This window comes from Myripristis murdjan, chromosome 19, assembly GCF_902150065.1.
Source record: "Myripristis murdjan chromosome 19, fMyrMur1.1, whole genome shotgun sequence".
NCBI lineage: Eukaryota > Metazoa > Chordata > Actinopteri > Holocentriformes > Holocentridae > Myripristis > Myripristis murdjan.
In genome coordinates, this window is record NC_043998.1 from 2110650 (window position 1) to 2137274 (window position 26625).

At 43.3% G+C, this 26625-nt stretch overlaps 2 protein-coding genes across 3 annotated transcripts in view; one reads left to right on the forward strand and one right to left on the reverse strand.

The window, feature by feature from the left end:
• The window catches only part of insyn2a (inhibitory synaptic factor 2A), a 28091-nt gene extending 22378 nt beyond the window's left edge, over positions 1–5713 (reverse strand). The window contains exon 1 of the mRNA XM_030077883.1: positions 5562–5713. The gene's annotated coding sequence lies outside the window, so the exon portion shown is untranslated. The remainder of the gene's footprint in view (positions 1–5561) is intronic.
• The window catches only part of dock1 (dedicator of cytokinesis 1), a 193787-nt gene that overhangs the window by 109888 nt on the left and 57274 nt on the right, over positions 1–26625 (forward strand). For both annotated transcript variants that reach the window (XM_030077881.1, XM_030077882.1), the window contains 2 exons: positions 16780–16881; positions 18494–18588. In XM_030077881.1, the coding sequence (XP_029933741.1) occupies positions 16780–16881; positions 18494–18588 (197 nt within the window). The remainder of the gene's footprint in view (positions 1–16779; positions 16882–18493; positions 18589–26625) is intronic.

The following is a 26625-nucleotide window of genomic DNA, read 5'->3' on the forward strand; positions in this document are numbered from 1 at the left end:
GCAGCCAGCATTGTGTTTTTTCCATTATGGGTAAAGTCAGCCTCAAGTCTGCCCTTGCATTATGTGTTCAACGGCAAATTCCTGCTCTCTGATTGCTACAGTTTTACATTATTACAGCTCAGCATGGCCTCAGATGCTGCCTGAACAAATGAGCACGGCACTATCATCACACTCATGGAAGTGCCAAGCCCCACTGTAATCCAGCTTTATCTACTCTTGTTTTGTTTTCCCCTCTCCTCTCCTCTGTCAGCTTCTGCTCATAATTACACGGGGCTTAGTAGTGTTTTGAAAAGTCTTTGATCTGTCTCTTAAAAGCACATTGATTATGCAGTAAAAAGATATGGAGGCTCATCGTTCGGTTTAGATTGCGTGGTTAAGGTCAGCTCACGGTGTTGTTTTATTTTTTATTGTGAGTATGTGAGTGAGCATGCGTGCTCACGTGCTCTCAGGGTGTGATGGGACAGTAACTGAATGACTGACCGCACAGTGCAGTGTTGAAGGATAGCAGCCATACATTAGGGTTGACACCAAATGCAGCAAATCCTTTGTCAGTTAATGGTAGCTTAATGCTGTAAGATGGAGGGGCGCTGGAAACCACGGGGGTTTTAAGGGATTGTGTTTCTAGTAATTGTTGTTCACTCATCAGGGATCCACTGTTTCAAAGCACCATTTTAAAGATTGGGCTCAGGATCAGTGTGTCCTAAGAGGTATTGCAGTAATAATACCAGGGACGTATTTGTTTGCTGAGAGTGTAATACATTGCAGTCTTGTTATTGAAGAAACACCAACATGCTTTGCCACCATCGCATCTCAATCCAATCAGATTTCATGTTAATCCACAGGACTTTGAAATACCCTTACATATAGTGAGTTTATGCCATATGCACGGCTTTTATTAAATTAACCATATGTTCCAGCTATATTTTGACTAATGTATCTTTCTTCTCAATCTCATGCCTTTAATTGCTTCTCGATGTGTACTGTTTGTGTGTGTGTGAGAGGAAGAGGGAGCAGCTGGAACAGGAGTTTCACTGCAAGACTTTTTCCACTGCGGATATTAACTCTAGATGAGCCTTCACAGGCTTAAATTGTGAGCTGTACCTTAGTCATCATCTCCGATATGATGCTAGAAACAATTATTGTGCTGCAATACAGTATATGTCAATATGGCGCTACTTTATATAGGACTTCTCTTCCTGTCTTCTGACAACTACTTATGTACTTTGTGGCCTTATTCTTTTTTACTCACTTTCTCCCCACTGAATTGTACTTTTTCCCCTTCAGTCATTTTCCTACTTGCTGTAAGCTGTTAGTTGGCTATGTGTGCTATGCCTAAACCCCAGGTGGGCTCTGGGAGGCTTGATGAATTCACAGCGAGCCTGTAATCCATACGTCACCGAACATAGAGGCTACATAGAGATCAGATCTCAGGAAAGGATGTGTGCTGCAGAGGCTGCCTGCTCTAATCAGAATGCACCAGATCACTCTCTGCCTTCCTCTGCTCTTCGTCTCTCGACAGAACATCATACCTTTCTCTTTCTTTGTTTCCCTCTCTTTTTTTCTCAGTCTCTTTCTCTCTGTCTCGTTCTCTTCCTCTCTTTTGCCTTCTCACTTTGCCTTTGTCTCTCCCTCTCTCTTTGCCTTCCAGACACACTGAGGTTTCAGAGCTGATGGATAACTAGAGAACTCCCCTGTTGTTCTCAGATTCTTACTAGTCTTCCCTAGCAAAGAAATGACACACACAACACACACACACACCACTGGAAAGGCGAGGAAGGGACTAGAATAAACAGGTTGGAGGAGAAAGAGAGGAGGGTAAAGACTTCTCACTGTGCTTGGATGGAGGAGAATTGAAAGTGAGTAAAACAGACAGAGATGGAGAGGAGGAGGCAAGGTGAAGCCATGGAAAAAGAAGCCATGAACCGAAATAGACAGAGACGGGCGAAGAGACGGCTAAAGCCATCCTCTCTTGTCTGTAAGATGTATCATATTGTCAGTTCCACTGAATCTCATGAATTTAAGTGGTAATGCCATTGCAGAGTGGGAGGCAATCCATGAAACGCTACCTTACAATAAAAGAGGAAAAAGGGTCAGCAGTTTAAAAAAATAAAAAATATAAAGATATAAAAAATACATATGTAGTTAATTTCACAATTTCTTCATTTTCATTTTTTTCTTTCAGTCTAGATTAAAGAAAAAAAAAAAAAAAGCACAGCACAGCAGTTTGAGTGTAAAGGCCTTCCTGAGTGTGCAGGAGTTTTCCTCCACCTAACATGGACCTGTCACAGATCCAAAGCGTGCTGAAAGTCTCTGCGGGTGATAACGTCAGATAGCATGAACATACCATTTACATTTCAGGCTTTCGCTTGACGCTTTTGTCCAGAATGACTGACAGTGAGTGACAAGGTGGGGAGTCAGTGTCTTCCTCAAGGACACTTCTGCGGGACACTCCACTGCTGAGGTGATCAAAGCCGTCACCTTTCAGTCACAGGCCAGTTTTTCTCGAATCACCTCAGGATTAGGACCAACTAATGACTTCTCACTGTGTCAGGGGTCACTCTCATTTGTATTGACAGGGTTAAAAAAAACTGTTTGAATTGCTTCAAGGAAATTGGGGGCAGCAGGATGACATAGAGGCCCACGTTCAAGCCCTTGTGGCAGTCAGCACCCCCCCTGCTAATGTGTTATTGAGCAACGCACTGACAGATGGGGCATGCATATTAGCTGACAATGACCTCTGACCTCCCTCCCTTTATTACATATTATAAATCAGTTATAACGAGTGAGTGTGCTGGGAGAAATTAATATATTAGACATGTGCACTATGCGAAATTGCAGATCATCATTTCAAGTGGGAAACATTCTCACTCAACTTACACGTGAAAACGTGAAATATCCATGTAATTTATCTGTGGGCTGGCCCAATAATGAGGATCATGTAACGTCAGTCATCAGATTTTGTGCTTATTCCACATTTTTGTCAGTTGAGTCTAAAGTTGAGTCAGTTGATCCGCGGCAATTTTGCATAATGCACCTTTGAAAGTCACACACAGCATCCTTCCCCTCCCTTTACGATAGTGCGACTTTATCTGGTTATAAAGCTGCAGGACGCACACACACACACACACACACACACACACACACACACACACACACACATACAGGCACCAGTGTACACAGGTAACAAGAGCCAGGTGGGATCAGGTGTGAAATGTGTCTTTCAGTATGCAGCACGTACACAGGCACCCACACACCTTCTCCCTTACAACACACACACACACGCTTCACCTCAACTGCTTGTTTGTTGTTGTCCAGCTTGCAGGGAAGAAAAAAAAAATAATAAAAAAATGTGACTCTTAATGAATAATCCCATTACCACATGAAAGGTAACATCTGGCTTCTTCCAAAAGCAGTCATTCATATATAGGAGAGCAATTTGTTTTCTGGATGAATGAGTCGCTCTCCCAGCAAAGCGGGGCCACGGGAGGCAAACGCACACTTCACCGCTCGTTTGGAAAGCCAGCGCACTCCCTCGTCCCTCTCTGCTTCCCTTCCCCTCGTCTCGTCTTTGCTCACTGTGAGGAGTCAGGTGTCATGCAAAGAACATCCCTAAAATGCTTTTTTTCTTGTCGTCTGCTCTTTTGCAGGCCGGCTCTGCTGCTGTGTTTCTCCCTGCTGTGTCCTCTGCCAGTCCCCTCTGCTGTGTGCACTCCATTTCTCTGTGTGTCTGAGAGCTTTGTTGTAGCTTTTGTACTACATTGCCAGCTTCATGTATCTCTGTATTTGGAGTGATCGTGTCCAGAGGTGGTGTGTGTGTGTGTGTGCATGCCCCCTGCTTGTGTGTGCGGCTGCGATAGAGAGCACAGAGTGTCTTCCTCTCTCGAACCCCCCGGGATATCACTGGGGGAGCTGCTGACTGATTTCACTGATTCCTAAAAATAAAGATTAGCTTTGAAGCGGCAGGCCAGCATGGCCATTCCTCCTGGGCCGCTGTGCCCAGTTCTCACTGAGGCAGCAAGAAGGCTGCTGGAGGGGAGGGGGGGACAGAGGGGAACATGTATTCTTTCTGCCTTTAAGTGGACTTCCCACTCTCATCCCCCACCTTTTATATTGTATATTGCTTTTTATATCACGGTAGAAATAAACCTCTGACGGGCAGCAGGTAAGTGCCTTTTGTTTCACTCCTGACGGCTAGTGCATATGCCATTCAGCTGTGAAGAGAAAGAAAAATTCAGTATCCTCTCTCACCCTTGCTATCTGTCTCGCCATTCTTTATCACACACATACACACACAAACGCCCCATCTCTTTCTTTTATCTATCTTCATCTGTTTCCCTCAGTCCCCCCGTTCTCGGTGTCTGCAGAAAGTGGAATGGAGCAGAGGGGAGATGGTATCAGAGTGATGGTGTGTGATAGGGTTGAAGGGGGGGGGGGAGATGGCAGCAGCAGGGTGTCGGTGATGAGCGAGAATGGCATGCGCTTTGTGTGGCAGCTGAAGGACAATGAAGATCTGAGGCTTCCTGACCATCCACATGCTCTCTCTTCCTCTCTCTTGTACTCACTCTTTCTCTGTTTAGTGATTGGAATCAGAATTTGGTCAGGAAGAAGGAAGAAACAAGAATTCTCTGTACAGCACACACACACACACACACACTCCCTCTCTCACGTTTAACCATGCTTCAGGATGCAGTAAGGAGATGTTTGGTTCACCCAATCCGTTAATCTAGATTACTCCACAGTTAAAGTCCTTGATCAGACGCAGTCAGATGCCTGATGCACAGCTCTCATTACGTATTCCTCTCCACTGCAAGCTGCCTGCTCTTCCATACAACACTGCTGCTGCCTCCACACAGGGGCTAGCAGCTCCACACAGCAATTCAGATGCTGCAGATATGTATATTTTATTTATTTGTTGTTGTTTTTGATATCCGCATGGTTTATATAACCCACATTCAGCTGCGTAAAAAGGAGAGGAAATGCAGCATCATGCGAGCCGCTGCATGCAAGCACTGTTGCAGCTGTGTGTGCTGAGGCAACCAGGATCAGCATCTCCTCGCAGAGAGAACACTGACCTGACAGACCTGTGAAACATCACTGCTGTTGTTTTAATTTCACCAGCAGTGCTCCCCCAACTTCCTCACACACACACACACACACACACACACACACACACACACAGACACACACACACAGACACATATATGTGCATTTTTCATATTTAAACTTTTTTTATTGCCAGAATTTTTCGTAAACAAAGTAGCAGCACATTCCAGAACAGCTGAGTTGCATCTCCCTCACCTACCCTACTCAGCACTGTAACTAATCATAAAATCAAATTTGAGATTTCTCTCTTTTCATCTGCCTGATGTATTTCATATTTGATCACCCAGCTAAAAGGGAAAATCTTCAGTGAAAACATTCCCTGTGGCTTATCCCGAGCTCAGTCCCACAGAGTGAGCAGATCCCCTGGATTTCCCCTCCAGAGGTTATTTGAATAGACTTTCCCCATGCAGCTGCTGTGAGTGAGAGGTGAAATAGAGGAGAGGAGAGGAGCGACTCACCTCAGACTGTGAATTACTGACGTAAAGGACGAGATAGCCTAGATCCCCGGTTGTGCCTGTGCATGTCCGTTCCCTCAGTGGATTAGAGGCGAGGTGGAAGAGGAGGCTATGCCATGGCAGAAGTTAGCAGGACGGGCAGGCAGCGGTACGCGGGCAGAGCAGCAGCAGCAGCAGCAGCAGTAGTTGGAGTAGTTGTTGCACATCAGCGTCCTCCGATCCAGTGGTGTGAGATTCCTCTAAGCCCCAGTCAGAGTCAACACTCCCCCCCTTTTCCTCCACTCCACCCGCTCTCCCCTGCTCTCCCTTGCTCTGTTCTCCTTCTCCTTTCTCTGTATGGCGGCGGCCGGGGCTCTCATTCACTCACACACACGCATGCACTCAACAACACACACACACGCTCCCATCCACACTGTGGCTGAACTCCGGGCGCCTCAGCGACAGAGCACACGCACTGAGAATATCTCCATCGTGCCGCTGCAGTTCTCCCCTCTCGCTCGCTCCTCTCTCTGTGTGTGTGTGTGAGTGTATGCGTGTGTGTGCATGGGAGAGAGAGAGAGAGAGAGACAAATAGAGAGAGCAGAATGAGAGAGATTGAGAAGGAGGGGGAGGGAGCATGGGAGAGGGAGAGAATAGAGAGAGAGAGAGAGAGAGGTGGGAGGGGTGCAGTAGAGAAAGTCCATTTCTAGTTTTGGCTACATTTGGCGGGCTCATGCATCATCCCTTTATCTCATCACTGGTTGAGCCACCACTGCCACTGACCCCCTCCACGGAGACCATACACCCATCAACACTCACTTTACTTCCTTAGGAGAATTAAAGCTAAACTTTAATTGGAGCTATCTGATGAGAGTGTACTTTTCCTCTCAGTTCTGCAGTCCTCTGAGTGTGTGTGTGTGTGTGTGTGTGTGTGTGTGTGTGTGGGAAAAGAGGAAAATGGAAATTGAGAAATAATGCCTTTTCCTTCTGAGGTGTGTAGTCTTGTCAGTCTGCGTGCATGCCTCTGTGTTGATTCTGTTTAGTGCTGCTTGGCGTTGCCGGCTCATGCTGGCTTTATCATGCGTTGTCTGCTTTAAGAGTTTCATTAGGAATCCATTGGCCCTCCACCGTCTCAGTGTCCCCCAGTGCTCCCAGCTCCCTCTTTGTGTGATGAGGAGATTCCACCTCCCTCCTTTCTCTTCCAGGAGCTTGTTTGCCCAATCCTCTATCAGCTTTTTTTCTTACCCATATGTCATGGGCTAGTTAGTGGTTAACACTGCTTATGCTGGTGGAACCTTCTTTTTCATCTGGGGATCTGCATTTTCCTTTTTTGACTTAATTGGATTTGTGGTGCAGCATTGTAGTGTTTAACGAACAAAATGAAGAGGGGGAAATGACACGCGTGGTGAAAGTGTGATTGTGCAAAAGCAGAGCTGGAAGCTATGCCTGGTTGAATGTTTTTGGAGCCGTAGCTCTCCCCCCCATCTCTCTCATAGGGAAAACCCCTAGTTCTGCTATAAGCCTCAGGTACCATGGTAATGAACTGCAGTCCTCCAGACAGCAGCTGCTGCTGCCGTGTGTGTTTTTGTATCACTGTGTGCAGATGCATTTATGTGTTAGAATATGTGCACACTGTCATATTTGTTCACCTATGTTTACCAGTCTGCAAGTGCATGTTCATACGTCATGTTATGAATGTGCATTTGTACGCATGCGATCATTTTGTATACTTGTTTGTGCTTCTGTGTGTGTGTGTGTGTGTGTGTGTGTGTGTGTGTGTGTGTGTGTGTGTGTGTGTGTGCGTGTGTGTGTGTGTGATATGACTGAGTGTTTGCATGTTCTCTTGGTTGGGCAGAGCGTCCCACCATTAGGAGCAAACCTGGTAAACAATGGATGGCTGCTCACATCAAAACCCTTTAGAGAAAACAGAGATGGGCTGCCATAACCATTCACATAGCCCTGTATACTACACACATATTGTGTGTTACTGAGGATTCATTCTGGCTGTCACCAAGCTAGAATTCAAGATTTTTGACCCAGAGAGGCTTAACTGGAGTGAAACAAAAGCTGTGGGAGAGATTTATTTAGATTTATTTAGTAATGGAAGCAAAAAGACAAAATCTACAGTAATTCTTCAAATAAATATAAAACATCATAGCCTTGTGTGTGTTTATACATATATGTGTATACATATATGGCTCTTAAAATTTTCTGTGTTCAGATAATGTGGGAAGCAATTTCACTTGGGTCACTTTTGGCAGATCCCATTCCTAATGTTGATCTCCAGATTTTAACCTCATAGCAACATGGAACCAGTTCTTGTCTAGGGGTTCTCAGGGACGCTGAACATGCCAGTTTTGATCCCATGTCTCTACAATCTTCCGTTCCCCAAATAGGGGTCCCGGTTCCAGCCCACGGGTCAGCACTAACTGTTTCCCATAGTCCAACTGACTCTGAACCACGTCCGATCAACTCAGCGACCCCAAAAAGCCCAGATAGCTGACTTTGGGGTCAGTGGTTCAGAGGTAAATGGATGGAATGATTGGATACATAAACACTGCACTCTCCAAGGTTTCAGGCTAGCATTTGAAGACTTATGTCTGAGAAAGAAACTTTAAAATAGTAGTGCTATATAAAAATAGCTATTATTTTATTTTAAAAGTTATCAAGTTAACAAAATAAGCATTAATCAAAAGCTTCACTATAATAAAGCTTCATGCTGCTGGCTCCATAAATGCAATTTCAGAGGAGCCATCAAAAGTCACACAAAGTTATATAAAAAATAATATGGAGTAAAATTGTAAAGGTAATTACAAATAGGCTTGAAATGGATATGGATTTGACATTGTATTTGGCAGTTTTTTTGACTGGCTAGTGCACTATAAAATTGGAGCCAACAGGACAACCGATAGAGCAGGGGAAGAAAGTGCCAAAAGATCTTCAAAAACGAAAGGGAGAAGTGATAGAAATGCATCTGCACTCCGGGTACACTCCGCACTTATATCCATTAGACCTCCTTCCTTTGTTCATCCTGCTGTCACTTCTTCACCTCTCTCCCTGTCAAACCTCTAATGACACATGTGAATAACAGAAAGTTTTGTTATTCCACGTCCGTCCCCTTGCCTCATCTCACGCCTTTACAAGGTGACAGAAAATACCCCTGTTGCCTGACTGCCTGTACCTTCAAGGTGCTGAATAGCGCACTCACAGTTTTATGAGATTGGCTTCTTGTTTTGGTGTTTTGGAGTGACAGTAACACATCTGCTTCACAGCCTTGTTATTGCTCTGCTAAGAGCTGACAAGGTGCAGGTTTGACACAGGAGAATGTAGTGCAGTCTTAGTAAAGATTTGACCTTGGATCGTTGTAGCCTTTGGCAAGTGTTGCTTTTTTATTTATTTAATTATTTCTTTTAAGGTTTGACCCTGGGCTAATGGCATTAGTGTAATGGATAGTTCTCTGGGAGTCGATGTGTACAGTATGTGGGGCTGAAATGGGCTTTGTCGTTTTCTTTTATTGGAATCTACGATGGAGTTTGCTTGTGTAAGCAAACAGTTTCTCAGATGGATAGGCCAGCAGCGATTCAGAAGTCACTGGAGTGACTCTGCTCCTCTATTGATTGCATTATCTTCAAGCCAAGCCCTTAGGGGACTCCAGTTTGATGTCCTTGCCCCCTCTGCATGTATGGCACATACAGGGCTGTGGTTGAAAATCAGCTAAAACCTTAATTCTTATGCAGAGCCTGTAACTAAACTTATGGATTGGGGACTGTTCTATTTGAGTACAGTGTAGCTGCTGATTTAGGGAAAACCCACTAGTGTTATTCCCTGTACTGTCACCCAGTTGTCATTGTGACTTGAGCTTATCAGTGCAGCATATGTAGGTGTTACTTAAAGGAAGAGGTGGCCACCTGTGTTTTCACTGTCCCCTCCCCAGTGCAGAGTTCCCTGGCTGTCTTAGTGGACTTCAGAGAGGATACCTGAACAGCTGCTATGAGTTCCCAACCCCCCCACCACCCCATCTGCCCAAATTAACAAATTAGACCAAGCCACTCTTCAGCTGCTGATTCCCAAACAACGTATGCAACTTCCATTTTACTTCACTTACTGTTTCCACTCAACTTCATATCCATATGTGATCTTTACAGTGCATTCATCCATGCAACGTACATTACAAAGCTGTGTAGGATATCTGATATAGGACTGAATTACCGGATGGAGAAGAGAGCTGTCATTTTACAGTAGCTTAGAGGGAAAGGTGTGTGTGTGTGTGTGTGTGTGTGTGTATCTCAGCTGACAAGCTGATGTGATGTGTCTGCCGTACAGCAGCCTTGCCCCAGCACAAGTCTCTGAGCAAGAAGTAAAGCTGAGAATGCACCTACCTGATATGTCAGTGAGAGTCTGTTCCCATCTGCTGCGGTCTTTTGGTCTTTTCATCAAGCCCACCGCTTGTATACAAAGCCAGCTCTGACTCTGTCCAATTTTTGGACAGAACATGAAGCAGCATTAAAGAAAACCTTTAAATAAATCCTCCGTCAAAGCTCACTCTTTTTAAGATGTGCTCTAAGTGCAACTTGCTCATGAGGGAAATTATGGGAGAATGATCTTATAAAGGCTGAATGTCAATTGAAGTACAAGGGAGGAAGTGGGCTAACATGACATTATCACTAGTGTGTATCAAGCAGATTTTGCAATGCTAGTTTACTCTTTTTCCAGTGGCAAAAACAGCATGTTGATTGGCTCTAACTTAGGCTCACTGAACCACCAAGTACTAATTTAATGTGTAGACCATCTCCAACCACATTACTTCAAGCTGTTTATGACCTTGCGTTACTAACAGTCTGGACGGTGTGGACAGTATACTTTGGCTTCAAGACATGACCTACTTTGTCCCCTCGCCTTCTTTCCCTCCCAGCAGTCATCCATACACTCAGGGTAGTCGTCAGTCGTCTGTTTGCTTTTCAGTAAATGATGCATGGTTGGCACTGGGCCTCATTTAAATGAACACACAGAGCTTTCTTGTGAAAGAGACCTTGAATTAGTGGGGTTCCCTGTATAAATGAAGGTGTCTGTTCAAGGAAGTAGGATGCTTTGATGTGTTAGAGTGTGAAAGTGTTTCCTGAAGCTTGTCTGAACTGGATACTGTACATATCAATGGCATGACGGGTCACTTTCATGGATGGGTGGCCCAGTTCCTCATGGTATTATTTATTCTTGTGTATCCTGAAGTGTTTATGGAGATGTCGCAAAGCATCGAGCCAAATGCTTGTGAAGATGAAAATGAAGCGTGAATGGTTTCAGCTGGCCTCTAACAGGTTCTCTACTCGTTCCATTGGCTGACCTGCCTGTCTGCCACCTTGTTGGCCAGCGCCTGATGTTTGAGCCAAGTGGGCATGCTGTTGAATCCAGCAGTGGTGGCCAAGTACCCTGCATGTGTCAGCTCTGCCTCCCTGTGACAGGCCACTGTGAAATGTGCTCAAGTGTTGCTGCCTGTCCAGCTGCTGCTCTGTGCTTATGCTGCTTGTCTCTGCGTGTGTGTTATTAGTGTGAACAGAAACAGGGACATGTTTGGCATCAGATAGACTCACCCCAATGGTACATAAATGCTTATTATTGTCTCGCTATTATTGTGTGGTTTGGTTTCTTTATTTGCACATATAAAAAAAAAACTTTATAAAAGATACAAAATAGAATTGGCTGGGAAATGTGAGGGAGAACTGCCTAAAAACCCTCAAGGGGCTTGAAAAGTGGCTTTTTTACAGGCAGCAATGAAATATAGACAATTTATATGTATGTAACAATAATTTTAAATAAAGTAAAAGAAATCAATCAATAATTGTGAAATCATAATTCTCTTTTTTCTAGCAAGATAGTAGCCAAACACTGCAGTTCCTTCATGAGGTCCCAAACAGCAGCTGAACAATGGGTTGAAGCATCATGAGCAGCGGTACAAGTGCTGATTTTTGGTCAGCACATTAATAGGAAATTAAGAGTTATGTGGGCACAGGTGTGTGTTTATTGGGTATTTTACAAGGACTTTGAACAGCACTTACTCAATCAGAACTGAGTTTTATAACTTGCAGTACATGGACGTTCAGACCCAGATGGCAGTTGTTCCGCAGCTCTGCATTTATATATTTCTTTTTTCTTTTTCCTTTCCTTCCTTTCCTAGAGGCTAGAGGGTATATGAAGTGCGTTCCTCTCTCCCTGGCAGGAAGTGATGATGCCATTTCACCCTTTCATTTGAATTCCGCTCACAAAATCACCTCAATGGAAATTTTTTGAAACTCGGCTCCAACAGTATCCCTTTTGCTATTCCTGAGTGAGGAGGCAATTTGAAGAGAATATAAATGAAGATCTCATTGTTTGCCGTGGGTTATCTCCGCCAGCCCAGCCCACTGTACTGTACCCATGCTACTCTCTCTCTCATTAGCTTTTTTTTCCTGTATGACTTAGCAGTGCTGTTCACCTGTGTTTGCACAAGTGGAGTGTCTTCATCCATCCTAGATTAAATTGTATTGTGACCTCCGTGCAAAGTTTTGCATGTGCTTGTGCAATTTACTTTTGTAAATGAGCCAGCAAATTTATATCTGCGTCAGGCCTTAAGCCCATAGAGAGGGGAAAAAAGAGAGAGTAGCCTCGGTCTCTGCTGGTCATCAGCCCCCCCTCATCCTCCTTTCTGCCTCTCTGTCGGTCTTCTCTCCTCCAGAGGCAGGTTGATGCACAGTCTTTATCTCTCCCGAGGCCAGAGTGCCACGTCCCCGCTGGCCTAATTAAAAGCTTAAAACAGTGCTGTGTTTATGGGGCACCCCTTCACTACTAGAGCAAACATCAATTTTTGCTTCCATGCTGTCAGGCACTAAAGTGAGATGAATTATCAGAGAGTCGAGAGCTAGAGAGTGGAGTTTGATGGATTTGGCCCTGCCCTCTAATCACCGCTTTTCATTTCCGCTAAGATTCTGCCTCATTTGCCCCCAAGCGTCAGATGGGTATGGAGCCAGGGCTTTAGAAATCTGCAGCTTCTGTGCAATATGATGGATATTGATGCTAAATTGTCAGCATCAGTTTATTGTTGCCTAGCTTGAGTAATTGTTTCAGTAGATAAATGCTTGAGATTGATAACAGCTCGATTGCCGGCTGTTTAAACAATTATTTGTCTCCTGTTTTGTGCATTCCTGTCTTGTCCTCTATTGAATATCTTCCTTTGGTGCCTCATGTTATCAAAGCACATCTGTCTATAAAGGAGGGAAATTTACTCTGACAATTGCTCACCACTAAATTGGAATGGAAGTCCAGCTTTTGTATTGTCAGTACCTGAGAAAATCCTTTTGGTTTCATGTTTTATTTTCTAAAGCACTTGGCAATTTTTTTTATCGTCTGTTTTATTGGTGTACAGTGTTGCGTTTTCTGACAAAATGCATCCCAAGATGTGCTAGTGATGAAGAAAAATGCTGTTCTTCAGTAATTTCATTCAAATGAAGCTGGCTGCACAGCTAGAAAAGCAAACATGCAGACATGCAGAGCAAGCATTGCTCGGTTATTTGCTCTGTACCGAAATACACAGACGTATATAATCAACCGTAAAATATTCTGTGACAAAAACATGAAACCAATTCTAACATTATTTTTCAGCATTTCTGCGTCTTGACTTGTCTTTATTTTATTATTTTTTTTTTTTTAAGTCACAGTGGGCCGAATCTGAGCTATTCTCTTTTTTTCTGCTACCCCTCTCTGCAGCTGTTGAGTGTGTCAGGTGTCTCCATCACCCACACCTAAATCAGAATTGATAGGCCCATGTGAGAGTCGCGAGGGAGAGACTTTTTCCCCAAAGCCTTCTTTTCCTAGTCTGTTTTTATTTGATTTCCTCCCGTCCTCTTAACAAAAAAAGGAGCGTTGCCATGGTAACAGGATCGGGTTCATCACAGCGATAAAAGTGGAGAGATGAGCCATGAGAGGACAGGCTGCCCTTAGGGTTCCCAGGTTCACTCCGTCGGCCGCTGGTCGCACTGATAGACCTGTGGAGTCGGCTCTATGACAGCGAAGACGATCACACTGTGCTACTCTGCGCTCACCTAGTTAGAGTTGGACACCTCGGCGTAGCATACCTGAACTTTTCCATTAGCCGTCATGCCTCATATCTCTATTCTTGCAATATGCCTCAACAGCTGGCGTGGCATGTGTTCCTGTTCCGCATTTAAATCTTAATTGCTGCACACTGAAAGGTCTTTATCCTTTTCTGGGAGTGATTTTCTGTCCATATTTCCTCCTCGGTAAGCACATCAAGATGGGGAATATGGGAACTAGATCCCTCACCTCTATTTAATTTGCCATCAGGATTTGCCAGCATTAACAGGCTGGTGGCTTAAGCAGCAATTACATGTTTGGAAGCTTAAGAATCATTCAAGTCTGGCAGCAACACATTACAGCAATCAAATCAGTTCTAACAATGACGTATGTGTGACTGTGCTGTTGGCAGTCTTGATTGAGCGTTGGCAGTAAAGCTTAAGGGACTTACGCTACTTTACACTGCACACAATGAATTATATCTCACAGCATCGTCTTATGGCAAGTCCCACATCGGGACTTAGGACGTATGAAGTTTGCACGCAAAGCTCTTCATCTTGGGGATTCTTTCACAGCTGAAGAGATAGAAAGAAAGACCATGGAATACCCTCCAGCTGATCGAGTCACTCTCGTTTGTGTGGTGCGGGAAGTGAGGCAACGATGACTTCTAAAGACTGCGGCCCGCTTTGAAGTTCTAGCCCCGTTTATTAATGCAGCGACTGGCCAATGTGAGGGGAACTGCATCTGCCAGCGCTCACCCCTCTTGCCAGTCACACTCCTGGATCTGTCAAATTAGAGCTGGAATGAAGAAGGATGGGCTCGACATCCTCAAACAAGTCCTTGAATAATGTTGAAGCCGCCGGGAAAGTACACATTAATCCCCTTTAGCCAGTGGGAGCCACCGGTACTCGCAGAAACCTGATACCCCTGCACTGCTTCACTCCATTCATCTCTTCTGTTTATCTACCTTGCTATCAAGTAATTGGCTACTTTGTTCTCTGGTTAGAAAAATGGAAGAAATTGTAAAAATCTCTTAAACACATGCTACTCCCTGCTTTAAGTCTTAATTGGGATGCATTCTCCAGCTGCACTGCTGAGGACCCGAGGGCAGCACATAACCTAACATACCCTCCCAGATGAAAAAGACTTGGCCTCTGTGCTTAAAAAGAACATTTCAATATTAATATACCATGAGTCACATTGGTTTCTGTGCAGCAAAAACAGCAGGGGAAGTGAAGCAAATATCAGCCCCACATAACTTAAGACAACAGACAAAGTGGAGGCAACATGAATAATAGATGTTTGCGGTGGTGATTGCTTTGGTGTATTTCACATGATTATCTATGCTGTATTCATTCCATTCCATTATTGTTAGCGCCACTATGCTAAGCACAGTGGCCATGCATACCAAAAGAGCGAGAGCAAGAGAGAGAGAGAGAGAGAAACAGAGAGAGAAAGAGAGAGTGAGAGAGAGAGAGGGGTCGGGCGGGGGAAGAGGGATTGTGGCGGTGAGTGTTGAGCATTGTTTCTGCTCTGCTCTGTTTGGTGGGTCAGGCCTAATTACAGCTCAAGGAGAGATTCACCAGTGAAACGGAATGCCCTGTGTGGATTAACCACCATGAAGCAGCTGACTCATATATCTGTTACAGGAGGGTTGCTGTGGCAGAGCCCACATTTCACAAAATACGTCCGTATGTCTTAGATGCCCAGTGTGGGATTTGCTGAATTGATGTGCTTGCTGATGGAAAATTATCTCTGTGCAACTTCTAAATTTCTGAGTCCTAACTTTATCTAAGACACACACATCTGTATTTGTGTGAATACATGTTAGTCCTTTTGTGAGTAAAACACATGTTGTCTTACATAAGCCTCTCTTGTTTTTTGCACATATCTAATAGCACAAAATACACTCACATTTTTGTGACATTTCTGTTTAAATATCTTTTTCCTCTATAGGCTTTACTCCTAGATTAATGATTTTGTGAATCCTTTGCTCATTAGTAAAAGATGTATCCGGGTCAGGGAAAAGGTCAGTTTCAGTCCAGCTCTATAAGATGGTGATAGGTGGCCACCTGTAACTTACATCTATCTAAAGGCTCATCAGAATGCAAACTTGGCCATTTGGATGTACTCTTACTCATTTTATGATGATACAGTTAAAGTTTTAATTACTTTTCCTTATCTTTGATCTATTTTATATGGCCATGTAGTTGAGGTAAAAATGCATGGCAACAGTGATGAGAAGAAAGAAGAAGAAGACATTTTTCCACTCATTTTATAAAATTGAACTTTTTTTTCCCCCTCACTTGCACTTCATGGTTTGTTTGGTTGAACGCAGCCTCTGATGTAATTGATATAATTAAAACATTGTTGGAATTCTTGGTCCATGCTTTACATTAATTTTTACTTGTCTTTTCCTTGTTGGTGCATAATGAATCCTGTGATAGCTGCATGAATGATCAGCATCCTCAGTGTTTGTCTCCCTTGCTTACTTCATCTTTCCTGTGCATTTTGCATCCCTTAAGCATAGCTGTTAGCATTCTACAGTATAAACTTCTGAGCACATACCTTCTGAAGAGGCCGTTTATCCTCCTCTGTAATGTGTCGTCCGCTCTGTTCTGTGCAGATGTTCTGTGGTTTCCACAGGTTTTGGCGAAATACACCATTCCTATCAGTAGTTCCCAGTTCCGCTCCTAGTTCTTCTCTGCAATATATTCCATCCCTCGACCACCCACAGACACTTCCGCAGCTATCAGCCAAATCACTGGCATGACTCTTGACTGGCAGCGACAACCTCTTTCCACCCAGTGTGCCATCCATTTGCCTCCCCTTATCTGTTCTCAGCAGCACACCCACAGCTTGCCTACCAGAGCCAGGATAGAGTACTGTGAATTAAAGACAGAGCTTTAGGGACCTCGCACACATTATAATCAGTGGAGACAAAGAACTGAGGAGTGGAGGGCAGTAGGTTAATGAGATCAGCCACTGAGCGCGGGTGTCTACTGTTTCAAACCTGGGAGGCCAGACCCGCTTCACTCCTCACATCCAATCAAGTCAGCTAGTCACTATCCATCGAAATCACAGGCACAGACTCATTCTGTCCTCAGCCTTCAATTTGAGCTTAAATGTACACTGATTGTGTATTGAATGCGCTTCTCAAATGTTTCTCTCTCCTCTCCAGGGCAGCTTCGTGGCCAGCATGACCGCCACACTGAGGCAGATGGACGACTATCACTACGCTCATCTGATCAGCACCTTCGGCAAGATGAGGAGCGACGTGGTGGTGAGTACACCTTGTCACAGTGTCGGCTAGATTAAACACTGACACTTCAGGCCGTCTCACCATGTCTCACTTGTGGTGAATGCTGCTGCAGTTCAGCGTTGATTTGTTGCATCTTAACCCACTGTCTTAAGCGGAAATGGGATATTAACTCGATTGATCCGCCATTATGTTTACTGTCAGGCACTTGAGTCTTTTCCCCACAACATGGCTTGATATTGAATTTCTGTTTGAGCTTGGAAACTTCCTCATAAGCTGCAATACACAGCATGCTCTTGATCATAGTAACTCATAAGGGAACTAAATCGCACCCTGTGGCTAACAAGTTGTGGGGGAGGGATAAATCTGATTGATGTTACGGATTTCAGCTCTGAATAATTCTGCCCTCAGAGTGCTTTTTCTCTAGTATCTGCCTCCAGATTAGCATAATGCTACGCTCCCCCGGCAAGTGGGGAAATCCCACTGTTTTCTTTTACCCCAACAAATGACTGCTCGGCCTCAAAAGTTGGACAAGGGTCTGGGTTATTGTACTCGCAAAGCTCTTTAAAATCGAGTGCTAGATAGAGGCCTTGTTTTGACAGATACTGCTTTTGTCTAATAATGAATGAAGGAATATCCCAGTGAGAAATTACAAAATGACTAAGATTAGTAGTCACAGTTTTCATTTTGTTTAATTTATCCTGGGTATGCTGACACGCTCCGCAATCTTCTCCGCAGTTTTTATTTATATTGATTTCTATTGAAACTGCCACTGGATTTTGTTTTTGTTTTTTTTTTGAGCGTGGACTTTCCAAAGAGATGGAGACGGACAGCCAGGGATAGAACTTTCTAACCTTCACCAGTACAGTATATACAGGGCATGTCTCTGGGAGCTTGCCTGATTCCCGTAGTAGGGTAAGCAATCACCATGATGAAGTTAGGCCTTTTCACAGATTTATTTTTCCTGAAGCTGGCGTGGGCCATAGCAACATTTCAGAACTGGCTGCAGCCCAAAAAGACTTTGTTGCTTTGCAGTTTTCCTCAGAACAGGCCACCTCAAAGCTTAAGGATTCAGCCTGAAGTGAACCATTGCACCCAGAAATAGATTCACATTTTCATTTACATTTACATTTACGTTTTGGGCATTAAGCTGTGCAAGATGAGTTCTTATCAAGACCAAACTACAGAAAGTATGACGGTACAATTACCTTAAATTCCTCGACTGCCAACTTTTTGGGATTTTGTTTTTAAAAGACAGGAGAAAGTTAGTGGAGAGACACCGAAGTTAGTACTGTGACTGAGCCTACATAGTTAACTGGAGGTCAGACAAAGATGTACTGACAGCTCATAATAACCTTTCTATGGAGATACCACATGTGTTGTTTCCTTGTGAGAAGCGAGGTGTTTGTAATCTCTTTGTCCTACCACATGTTACTGTTATGAGCATGTTGGATTATCGTGCTCAGGTGGCCCCTGCAAAATGGAAACATATGAGTCACCTTGACCCTAAAAACTAATCTAAAAGCTGATTCTGCCTGCAAGCCATAAACTCCTAACAGTTCATTTCAGATTGCTGTTATCTTGCTAGTGGGAAGAATAACAGTTTTCATTTTGAATGTTTTTCTTTTTCTTTCAGGATTTCCTAATGGAAACATTTATCATGTTTAAAGATCTCATTGGGAAAAACGTCTACCCCACGGACTGGGTCATAATGAACATGATGCAAAATAAGTAAGTACGACACCACTGGACTGCCTCCCTCGGACGCACGCACACACACACACGTACACACACGCACACACACACCATACTGCTTTGATCTCCCCACACTGTTGTTGCTTAGGAACGGCAGTCAGAAGTGGGTAAGGACATTTTCTAATGTTTTTCTCTCCATGCAAATATCGGCACAAGGCCTCAGCAGTGCAGCAATCAGATGAGCAGCCAGCGCAGCCGCAAACAATCACATGAATTATAGATGCTTGGGTGTATACTGCCTACTAATCTCCAAACTTAGTCTCAGCATCTCTTTACTTTGTTGCTTGCTGTGCTGCCATGGTCTTCTGTTTTATTAATGTGCACCTTGCCTGATTCCATTTTTGCTGGAAAAATAAAAAGTGATGAAATGTGCTTTGCAGGCAGGAGTTTAGTCAAAAGTCGTGGTTTTGGACCATTGTGTTTTGTGCAGTTGTCAGATGAAGTAAGAACCGGGGAAAGTATTTGAAAGCTTTTTTTGTGTGTGTGATGATGATACTTTCCTTCCATTTGCATGTTTTCAGAAGAGACATACAACAGAATATAGTGCTGTGTTATGCAATGGCACAGCTAGTATTCACATCTGCCAGATGAAAACCTCATACCCCCAGTCAGTTTTTCGATATCACTGGAAAAACAGTTCTTCCTTACCCATTGGCGTCTGTCTATTTTTTTTAAATTACTGTTTTGAATGGGTTTCAAAGATCTGTGGTCATCATGAAATTTACTTATCACAACTGGCTATGAAAAATTTGATCTTAAGTCAACATCAAAGAACAGCACAATCAGATTGTCTAGATTGTGTCCCTTGACAGCAGAGTATCTGTAGGAGTATCTCCTGCAGTGTAACTAAGTGGTCACTAACAGCACATGCAGATCTTATGGCGGCAGTGTACAGTTTGACTCCCTGCCCACTCCGACCAAACAGGAATAGGATTTTTATCATCACAATTCCATGGTTGACTGGAGGAGATCACATTGCTACCTCTTCATTGTGGTTTGGTGGCTGTCATCAGTCTATTTATGATTGCTACAAGCCCTGTTCCCATTGGAATGCACACAATCCTCCTGTAAACATCGTTAGCCACCTGGCTCAGACTGCAAAAGACGTCTGCGTGGCTTTGTGATGAGAGCCCCCCTGTGCCCTGCAGGTGTGGAAATCACATCTGTTCTGCTGTTGACTGAGCTGCAGTGTTAATGCGTGTCAGGGAATGAAAACAGTTGGGTGGCCCTGACCTTCCCAGGCCGCACATGTACACACGCCGACACTCACAGACACACACAGAAACTGGCCTAATGTACTCATTCAAATACTTCACACCCGCTGTGATCCTGGAGCTTTTGGAGCAGTGTATACAAGTTGGTGGCTGTGATGAGCATCTCTAAACTCTTAACAGTTAAGCCTTGGATCATGCTTTGTGGGTCGGAAAATGTTTTTTGTTATTTTTTTGGCTCAAAGCCACAGAGTAGAGGCCAACGTGTCATCTCCCATGCCTCAGCAGATTCTCTCCCAATTGAAGCTTTTGTGTGCCTGTGCTTGTTTGTGACGGCAGAGAGATTAATTCTGCATTGCAGTCAGTGCATTCAGCCACTTGCGGGAGTTAAATCGTCGTTCAACTCAATGAAAAACAGCCCTGTCAAAGTCTGCCTCATCTCACAGACTTTATACTTGTGCCTGTTTGAATACTGCAGGTGTCAGCTTCCTGACAAATTAGCAAAACTCCATTTGTTGCCATCCTTCAGTGTGTGTTTGATCGGTTGTTTGCTCCTCCCTGTAGTCCGTAGCCAATGTGACACATCCGTTCAGCCCATGAGAGGATGCCGCACCTAGTCATTTCCCTTCAAATATTTTTTACATTAATAATCTAAGAGCAGAGGAAGCTGAGTACGTGTGCCATGTTCAGTTAGCGTGCACTGTTAGATTGCCAGAGTGCTGGAGACTGATTGAGTTCACACCGGCCTCTGCAGGCTTAAAGGTGACCCAGCTCAGAGGCTGTCACATTAAACTAGGACCGACACCTTATCCCAAAGTCCATTGAGATTCTAAAGATAAGCTCTCTCTTGCAGTTTCTGCAGTGAGTGCCTTTATTTATTTTTTTTTTCATTGCTATTAAAAATCTCAGCCAAGCCATGTGTTAGCAAGACATGGAAATTTGTCCAATCCTAATGATTGTAATCACATTTGGTAGTCTCACTATGCATATTTGAGTTCTTTCACTCAGTGTTGTGTCAGTGAACAGTCCACACATGCCACATTCAGCACACAGTCTGCCACCCACGGGGCCGGCAGAAGGCTCTTTCATGTTTCTATGTCCACACATTGTGATAGCACCACTAATGAGATGGGCATCAGTGGCACCGGTGCTCCTTAGCTCCTATTCGTCCTTTCTGTCCACCCCTTGCCTTTTGCTTCCTCCAGGCTGTAAACTGATTTAATGGCCTGTAATTGCCCCAGGGACAGCAGCATCAGGCCAGTCTGCCGCTGACCGACATTTACCTGATGCCAACTGGTTCTGTCTTCATAATAACAGCTAACTGGAAGTAGAAATGGACTCACTTGTTCTCCAAAATGAAACAAGTGTGAGTAAAGTTTGCTGGCTAAGGTCATGGTTGACTAAGACTTTGATCAGTGTGGCCGCTGACACTGATCTGTCTGAGGCTGAGATCACTTATTTCTTATGTGGAGCATGTGTGAATGCAAACACCTGAGGATCTTAACTTTTTCTGTTGGTGTCACTCTGCTACACTTCTCATTTTAACCCAAAAGAGCCTGTTTATTAAACATTTTTGCATTTGAGCAAAAACTAAATGACTAATCTTACTGTGTCCAAGAATTTCCATCAAGTAAGAGCCATCTTTGATATTGTCATCAGCACACCTTGGTCTTCAAAGTGAAACCACCAAAATGACTTGAATGCTTTTGTAAATATAAGGAGCTTTAAGTATCAAACATGTCGAGCTCTTCTTTAACCATGGCAATAAGAACAACTGAAATTCAGACGTGCTACTTAATATAACTATTGCTCTTGCCTTTTTAGAGGTGTAAGTGCCCTCTATGTAAACCTTGATTATTATTAAAGAGTGCTTACTGAATTAGCACCAGATGACATTTGCTTAAGCACTCTATTCACTGTCAGTTTTCTCCCAGGGATGAAAAGCCTTGCACCACATTTTTTATAAGACAACAGCTGCTGGCTGCTTTGTATAGTCAGCTAAATATACTCCCTCACAGCTTTGTGTAGCAAACTTTGCAGGAGCTGTGTGTTCTTCAACCTTATGGCCCAGGATGTGCTGAATCACCGCATACTAAGCGCAGTCATCATCATTAATTTACACAACATTCATTGGCAGCATGTTCTCTTTAGTCTTAAGGCTAAACACATTAACAACTGTGCTTAAAAACCAAAAGACATAATTAACAGATGGAGTACAAGGATTGTGTAATAATCACTGTAATTATAGTTATTTCTCTGAACATGTTAATGTACATATTAAGGGTCTGGAAGTTATAATCCCCTTGGTTATCTACACATGGAGATAAGTTGAACAGCTCTCAGTCTCATTCTGCAGGACATATTGGCTCAGATTATTACATTTTTTTCATTGTATGACATTCAGTTCCTCCCTCTTTTTATGAAATATGATAGACTAATATGAATAATACATCCACCTCAAAATACTATTCTTCCTGCCACATCACAACCTTTCTGGCGCACATGATCACCTTCAAGTATTACATTTGAGTTAACATCAGATGACCTTCTCAAAAACAGTTCATTTGAATCTCAAACAAAGTTTCCGGTGGAGCTGTTAATTATGTGTAAGAACAGTGCATTGGGAGATGAATGGGACATTCTCAGAGAGCCCTGCACGGCAGATGAAAAGATGAAAGCCCAGATGAGCTGAAGAAGCAGCTCTTTAACTCAGTAACCCATGCCATCAATCCCACGCTGACTCATTAGGAGAGGGTTTCTGAAGCTGGTCGGCTGGCGAATCCAGGACCTGTAGGGCAGGTCTTAAAGGCAGGAAGGAAGGAGGACGCGTGGAGAGTGAAAAGACTGCCAATGAAGCCGGGATCCTCAGTGACCCACACAACCCACCACCCACCAAGAAAAAATAAGTGCCTGTGGACCTATGAGACGGAGAGCAAGTATTTGATTTGACATCCCCTCGTTTTAAGGTAGAGGATGCCGGTTTTAGGTGAAAACCTCGCAACTCTGATTTGGTTACCTCCGTGTTAACGCCCTTGAAATCCTTTTAGGCTCCGTTGTACAATTTCCGAAATTCAGTTAAAGCTGTTTCTCTTAATATCTGAAAAGTTGACATTTTGGAGATACAAGGTTTACACCTGGTTCATTCATCAAGCACTAAGTATGTAATGACAGTTATACAGTAATTGAAGAGTTTATTTGCAAAGTGGCATATCCACCATTTGAAAGAACTGACATCTGCTCTGACAAGATGAATTCCTGACATGAGCGTAAAAGTGAAGGAAAGCCGCTGAACTAATTAGCTACTTTAAGACCTTGACCTGCAAGAAGTGAACATTTTTTTTTAAGTTTGGATGATTTGCAAGTAGTAATTTAAGAGGAAAGGTGTGGTTACACAGAGTTCTGAGTATAAACTCATGTTTTTTACTCCAGCACGCACACAAGCAGAGCTGTTCCAGCCTCAACACTCTGGTCCTCTGCGTCCCAGGGAAAGGCCTGACCTTTACATGGCTTCCTTATTACGCTGCTTTGCTAATGTGCTGAAACTTGTGTGTGCGCTCTCTCATGTGTGCTTGGTGTCTGCATGCTGGAGCTCTGATTGGTAATTCTACAGTAACAGGATTAAGACACAGCTTTGCAGCGGAGCCCTAGGAGGACTGTGTCGGAGAAATGTGGTTTGTGATACAGCTAGGCCTGTGCTACCAGGTGTGTGCGTCTGTGCGTGCGTGAGTGAATGCCAGTGGGAGTCGGATGCCTTGAATTAACTTTTCATTTCTCTGATCTCTGCACAGCTCTAACGTAAATGTCACACACAGCACCAGAATAGACGGCTTTGACTTGAGTCACATATGTGTTTACGTGTGTGAGAATGTGTGCCTACTTGTTGGTGAGTCTGTGTCCGGACATGTTTTTATCCTTTTTGCCCTGAGGGTAGGCTGCACTTCAGCAGCTGTGATCTCATCCTGTCACTTGGTCTCTAAATAGAGTAGTAATATCCGATGTGATTTTTCTCAGCATGCATTTTGTTTATTTATTTATTTTTTTTTTTTCATCAAAGTCACTATTAAGTGGGGCAACAGGAGGGCTTAGTGAGTGGGTTTAACTTGAAGACCCAGGTTCAAGTCCTTGCGTTTAATGGGGGACATGTGAAATGATATTTGTCCTGCAGGGATAAAATAAGGATCATATTATGCATTATTATTATTCCATTAAGATGCACTTGTCTCTGGAGACTCCCTTGAATATACTGTTGCTCGCCTCTTTCTTTTCCCTTTTCTAATAACTGACATATTTTGGCGGTATACTTGAGGAACACTCTTGACTTTGATCATCCAGTTACTTCTGTCTTTAGATTAACAATATGTCAAACCAAATTACCCCGTTTAATGCCTGCATCTTTGATGTGTATTTAATTTCACATTCAGGGCACTGATGCAGAGTGCTGTCAACATGCACGAAAAGGGCATCCACTGCATGCATTCCAGATGGTAATATACCAAAGCCATGTAATTATCACTGGTACACTAATTGTGCTGTAACTTCTGCCTTGGGCTTGACCCTAAGTAAACACTTTGAAACATGCGTCATATAGTACTTCTAGCAGTATCATCGGAGAAAACCCACTTATAGACATTGTATATAGCCTGAGTCGGTGTATAAAAAGTCTATATGAAGACATTCTTTTTATCTTTTTATACAGTGTTATCTTGTGTATTCACAGCAAACAGGAAAGCTATAAAGGGGGAAAAAATGGTGCTAAGGGTTTAGATTGTTAGAATCTGCTTTAAGTGCTTTGTGATTCAGCTCATAACTGTTTGAACATGCTTCATTATCTCATCCATTGCTCACTGTAAACTTTGCACACCCTGAAAGTGGGAGCTTCCTGCTCGCTTATATTTAGAGTTTTGACTAAATCAGCCTGTGTTACCTCATTAGTAATCTGTTCGCCTCCTCTCAAACTTTTGGTCTGGATGAAAAGCAGTCTCTGCTGTCATTGTTACATCTCAGATCTTTGTTTTTTTGTGGTGGCAGCAGCTAGCACACGTCAGCTCTGAAAATGGCATCACACTGCCTGGTGCTGCCAAGTCAAAGGATTGCAGCTTTTTTCCAAGTATATCCATAACATAACGGCCCGAGGGGTCAGCTCTACATTATATCCTTTGCACTGTCGTCTCATGCAGTTGGATCTATGTTATATATGTGAAATCATGCACAGATTTACTGGTGTTATCATTAGTTTCCAGTTTATTAAACAGGAATGCAGAGAATTGCTGCTGAGGTCAAACAGCTCTCTCAGTGTGAGTATATGAGATAAACTGAACTACTTAAGAGCTCAGCTCATTTTCTGTCCTTCACTTGATTATGACATCCCCAACCACCACTAGCAATAATATCAATATTTGTATATTGATTTTTCACCAAAGTGCTGTAAAACAAGTCATTACATAGGGGGACTGTCAGCTTCACCAAGGCCCGTTCAGCAATCACACTTTTACCATTGTTTAGTCTAGCAATCACAAGACTAAACAATGGTAAAAGTGTAGCATGCGAATTTACACACACACACACCCCCCCACACACACACACACACACACACACACACACACACGCACACGCACACAAAATACTATTGGCTTTGAAATCCATTCGGCACTTCAGCCAGAGGCTGAATGCAATGGTTTGTAAAGGTACCCTTAGCAAAATTCAGAAATCCTGTTGGATTCCATCAAGCAAATCATCAATATCATTTTAGACAAAAGACAAACCAGAATGGCTCTTTTGATTTCTTTCTCATAGCATACAAACACAAATAAAAATTTCAACAGCAGATTTGCCAGGATTTTCATGAAATCTATGTCTATGGATATTCTCATTTATCCAGGTCATCGTTCTCTTTGGGCAAATTGAATCGTAGGCAACTGGACTTGTATTTGTCTTAGGAAATCTATTTGTCTCATGAAATCTAAAATCAGAGATATAACAACCTCAGATGTGTAAAGCTGTCCTTAAACAGTTGACTGGGCCAAAAGTCATGTTCAGTCGTAGAGCCAGGGTAGAATGAGTTATCATCACTGTCCACTTTTTATGCATTGCTATCATCTTTACATTAGTGTGGTGGGGAACCACTGGATTTCATAGCACAGTAAACTTGTGTCTTGTTGGTGATTATTGCATGATATTATTTTCAGAATAGGCCATTGTACATCTGGTACATCCAAGATGATTCCATGAATATTTTGAAAGCCCAGATGAGCTTTGCTAGCTAAATGGCCCGAATTGAAACAAAGTCTGCATTACCTCACTCCTCACTCACCTTGAGCAGACAGCACTTATCTGTTTGCCACAGTTTTCCATTGATAGTCCAGCCGCCATGCACACCTTCTAAACAGGTGATTTAACGCTTGTTGTGGTGCAAGATGGTTACCAGGGTTACCATGACATTTGCACAGGCATTTCTTTCCACAAAACAAATACTGCGTCTGGCTTTTGATCTGACCAGCCGATGTGTTTTTGACTGAAGTTGAATATATCCACAGGTCATTATTTGGGATTTTCCCCTCAGTGTAAATGGAAAGGCATAATAGAGGACGGCTATAATTAGACTCACCCTCTGATGGTTGGAGTCATTAGGGCTTCAGGACTCAGCTTACCTGGCATGTGCTGCCTGGTTATAAAGTCTTATAGTATAGTTTATCTCAATGTCTGTGATAGACTTAGTATCAAAGAGTAGTCAAACCTGTTTAGGATGCAGTAGTGTTATAGAGGGAAGTTGTCACACTGGAGTGAGATTTGGAGTGCAAATATA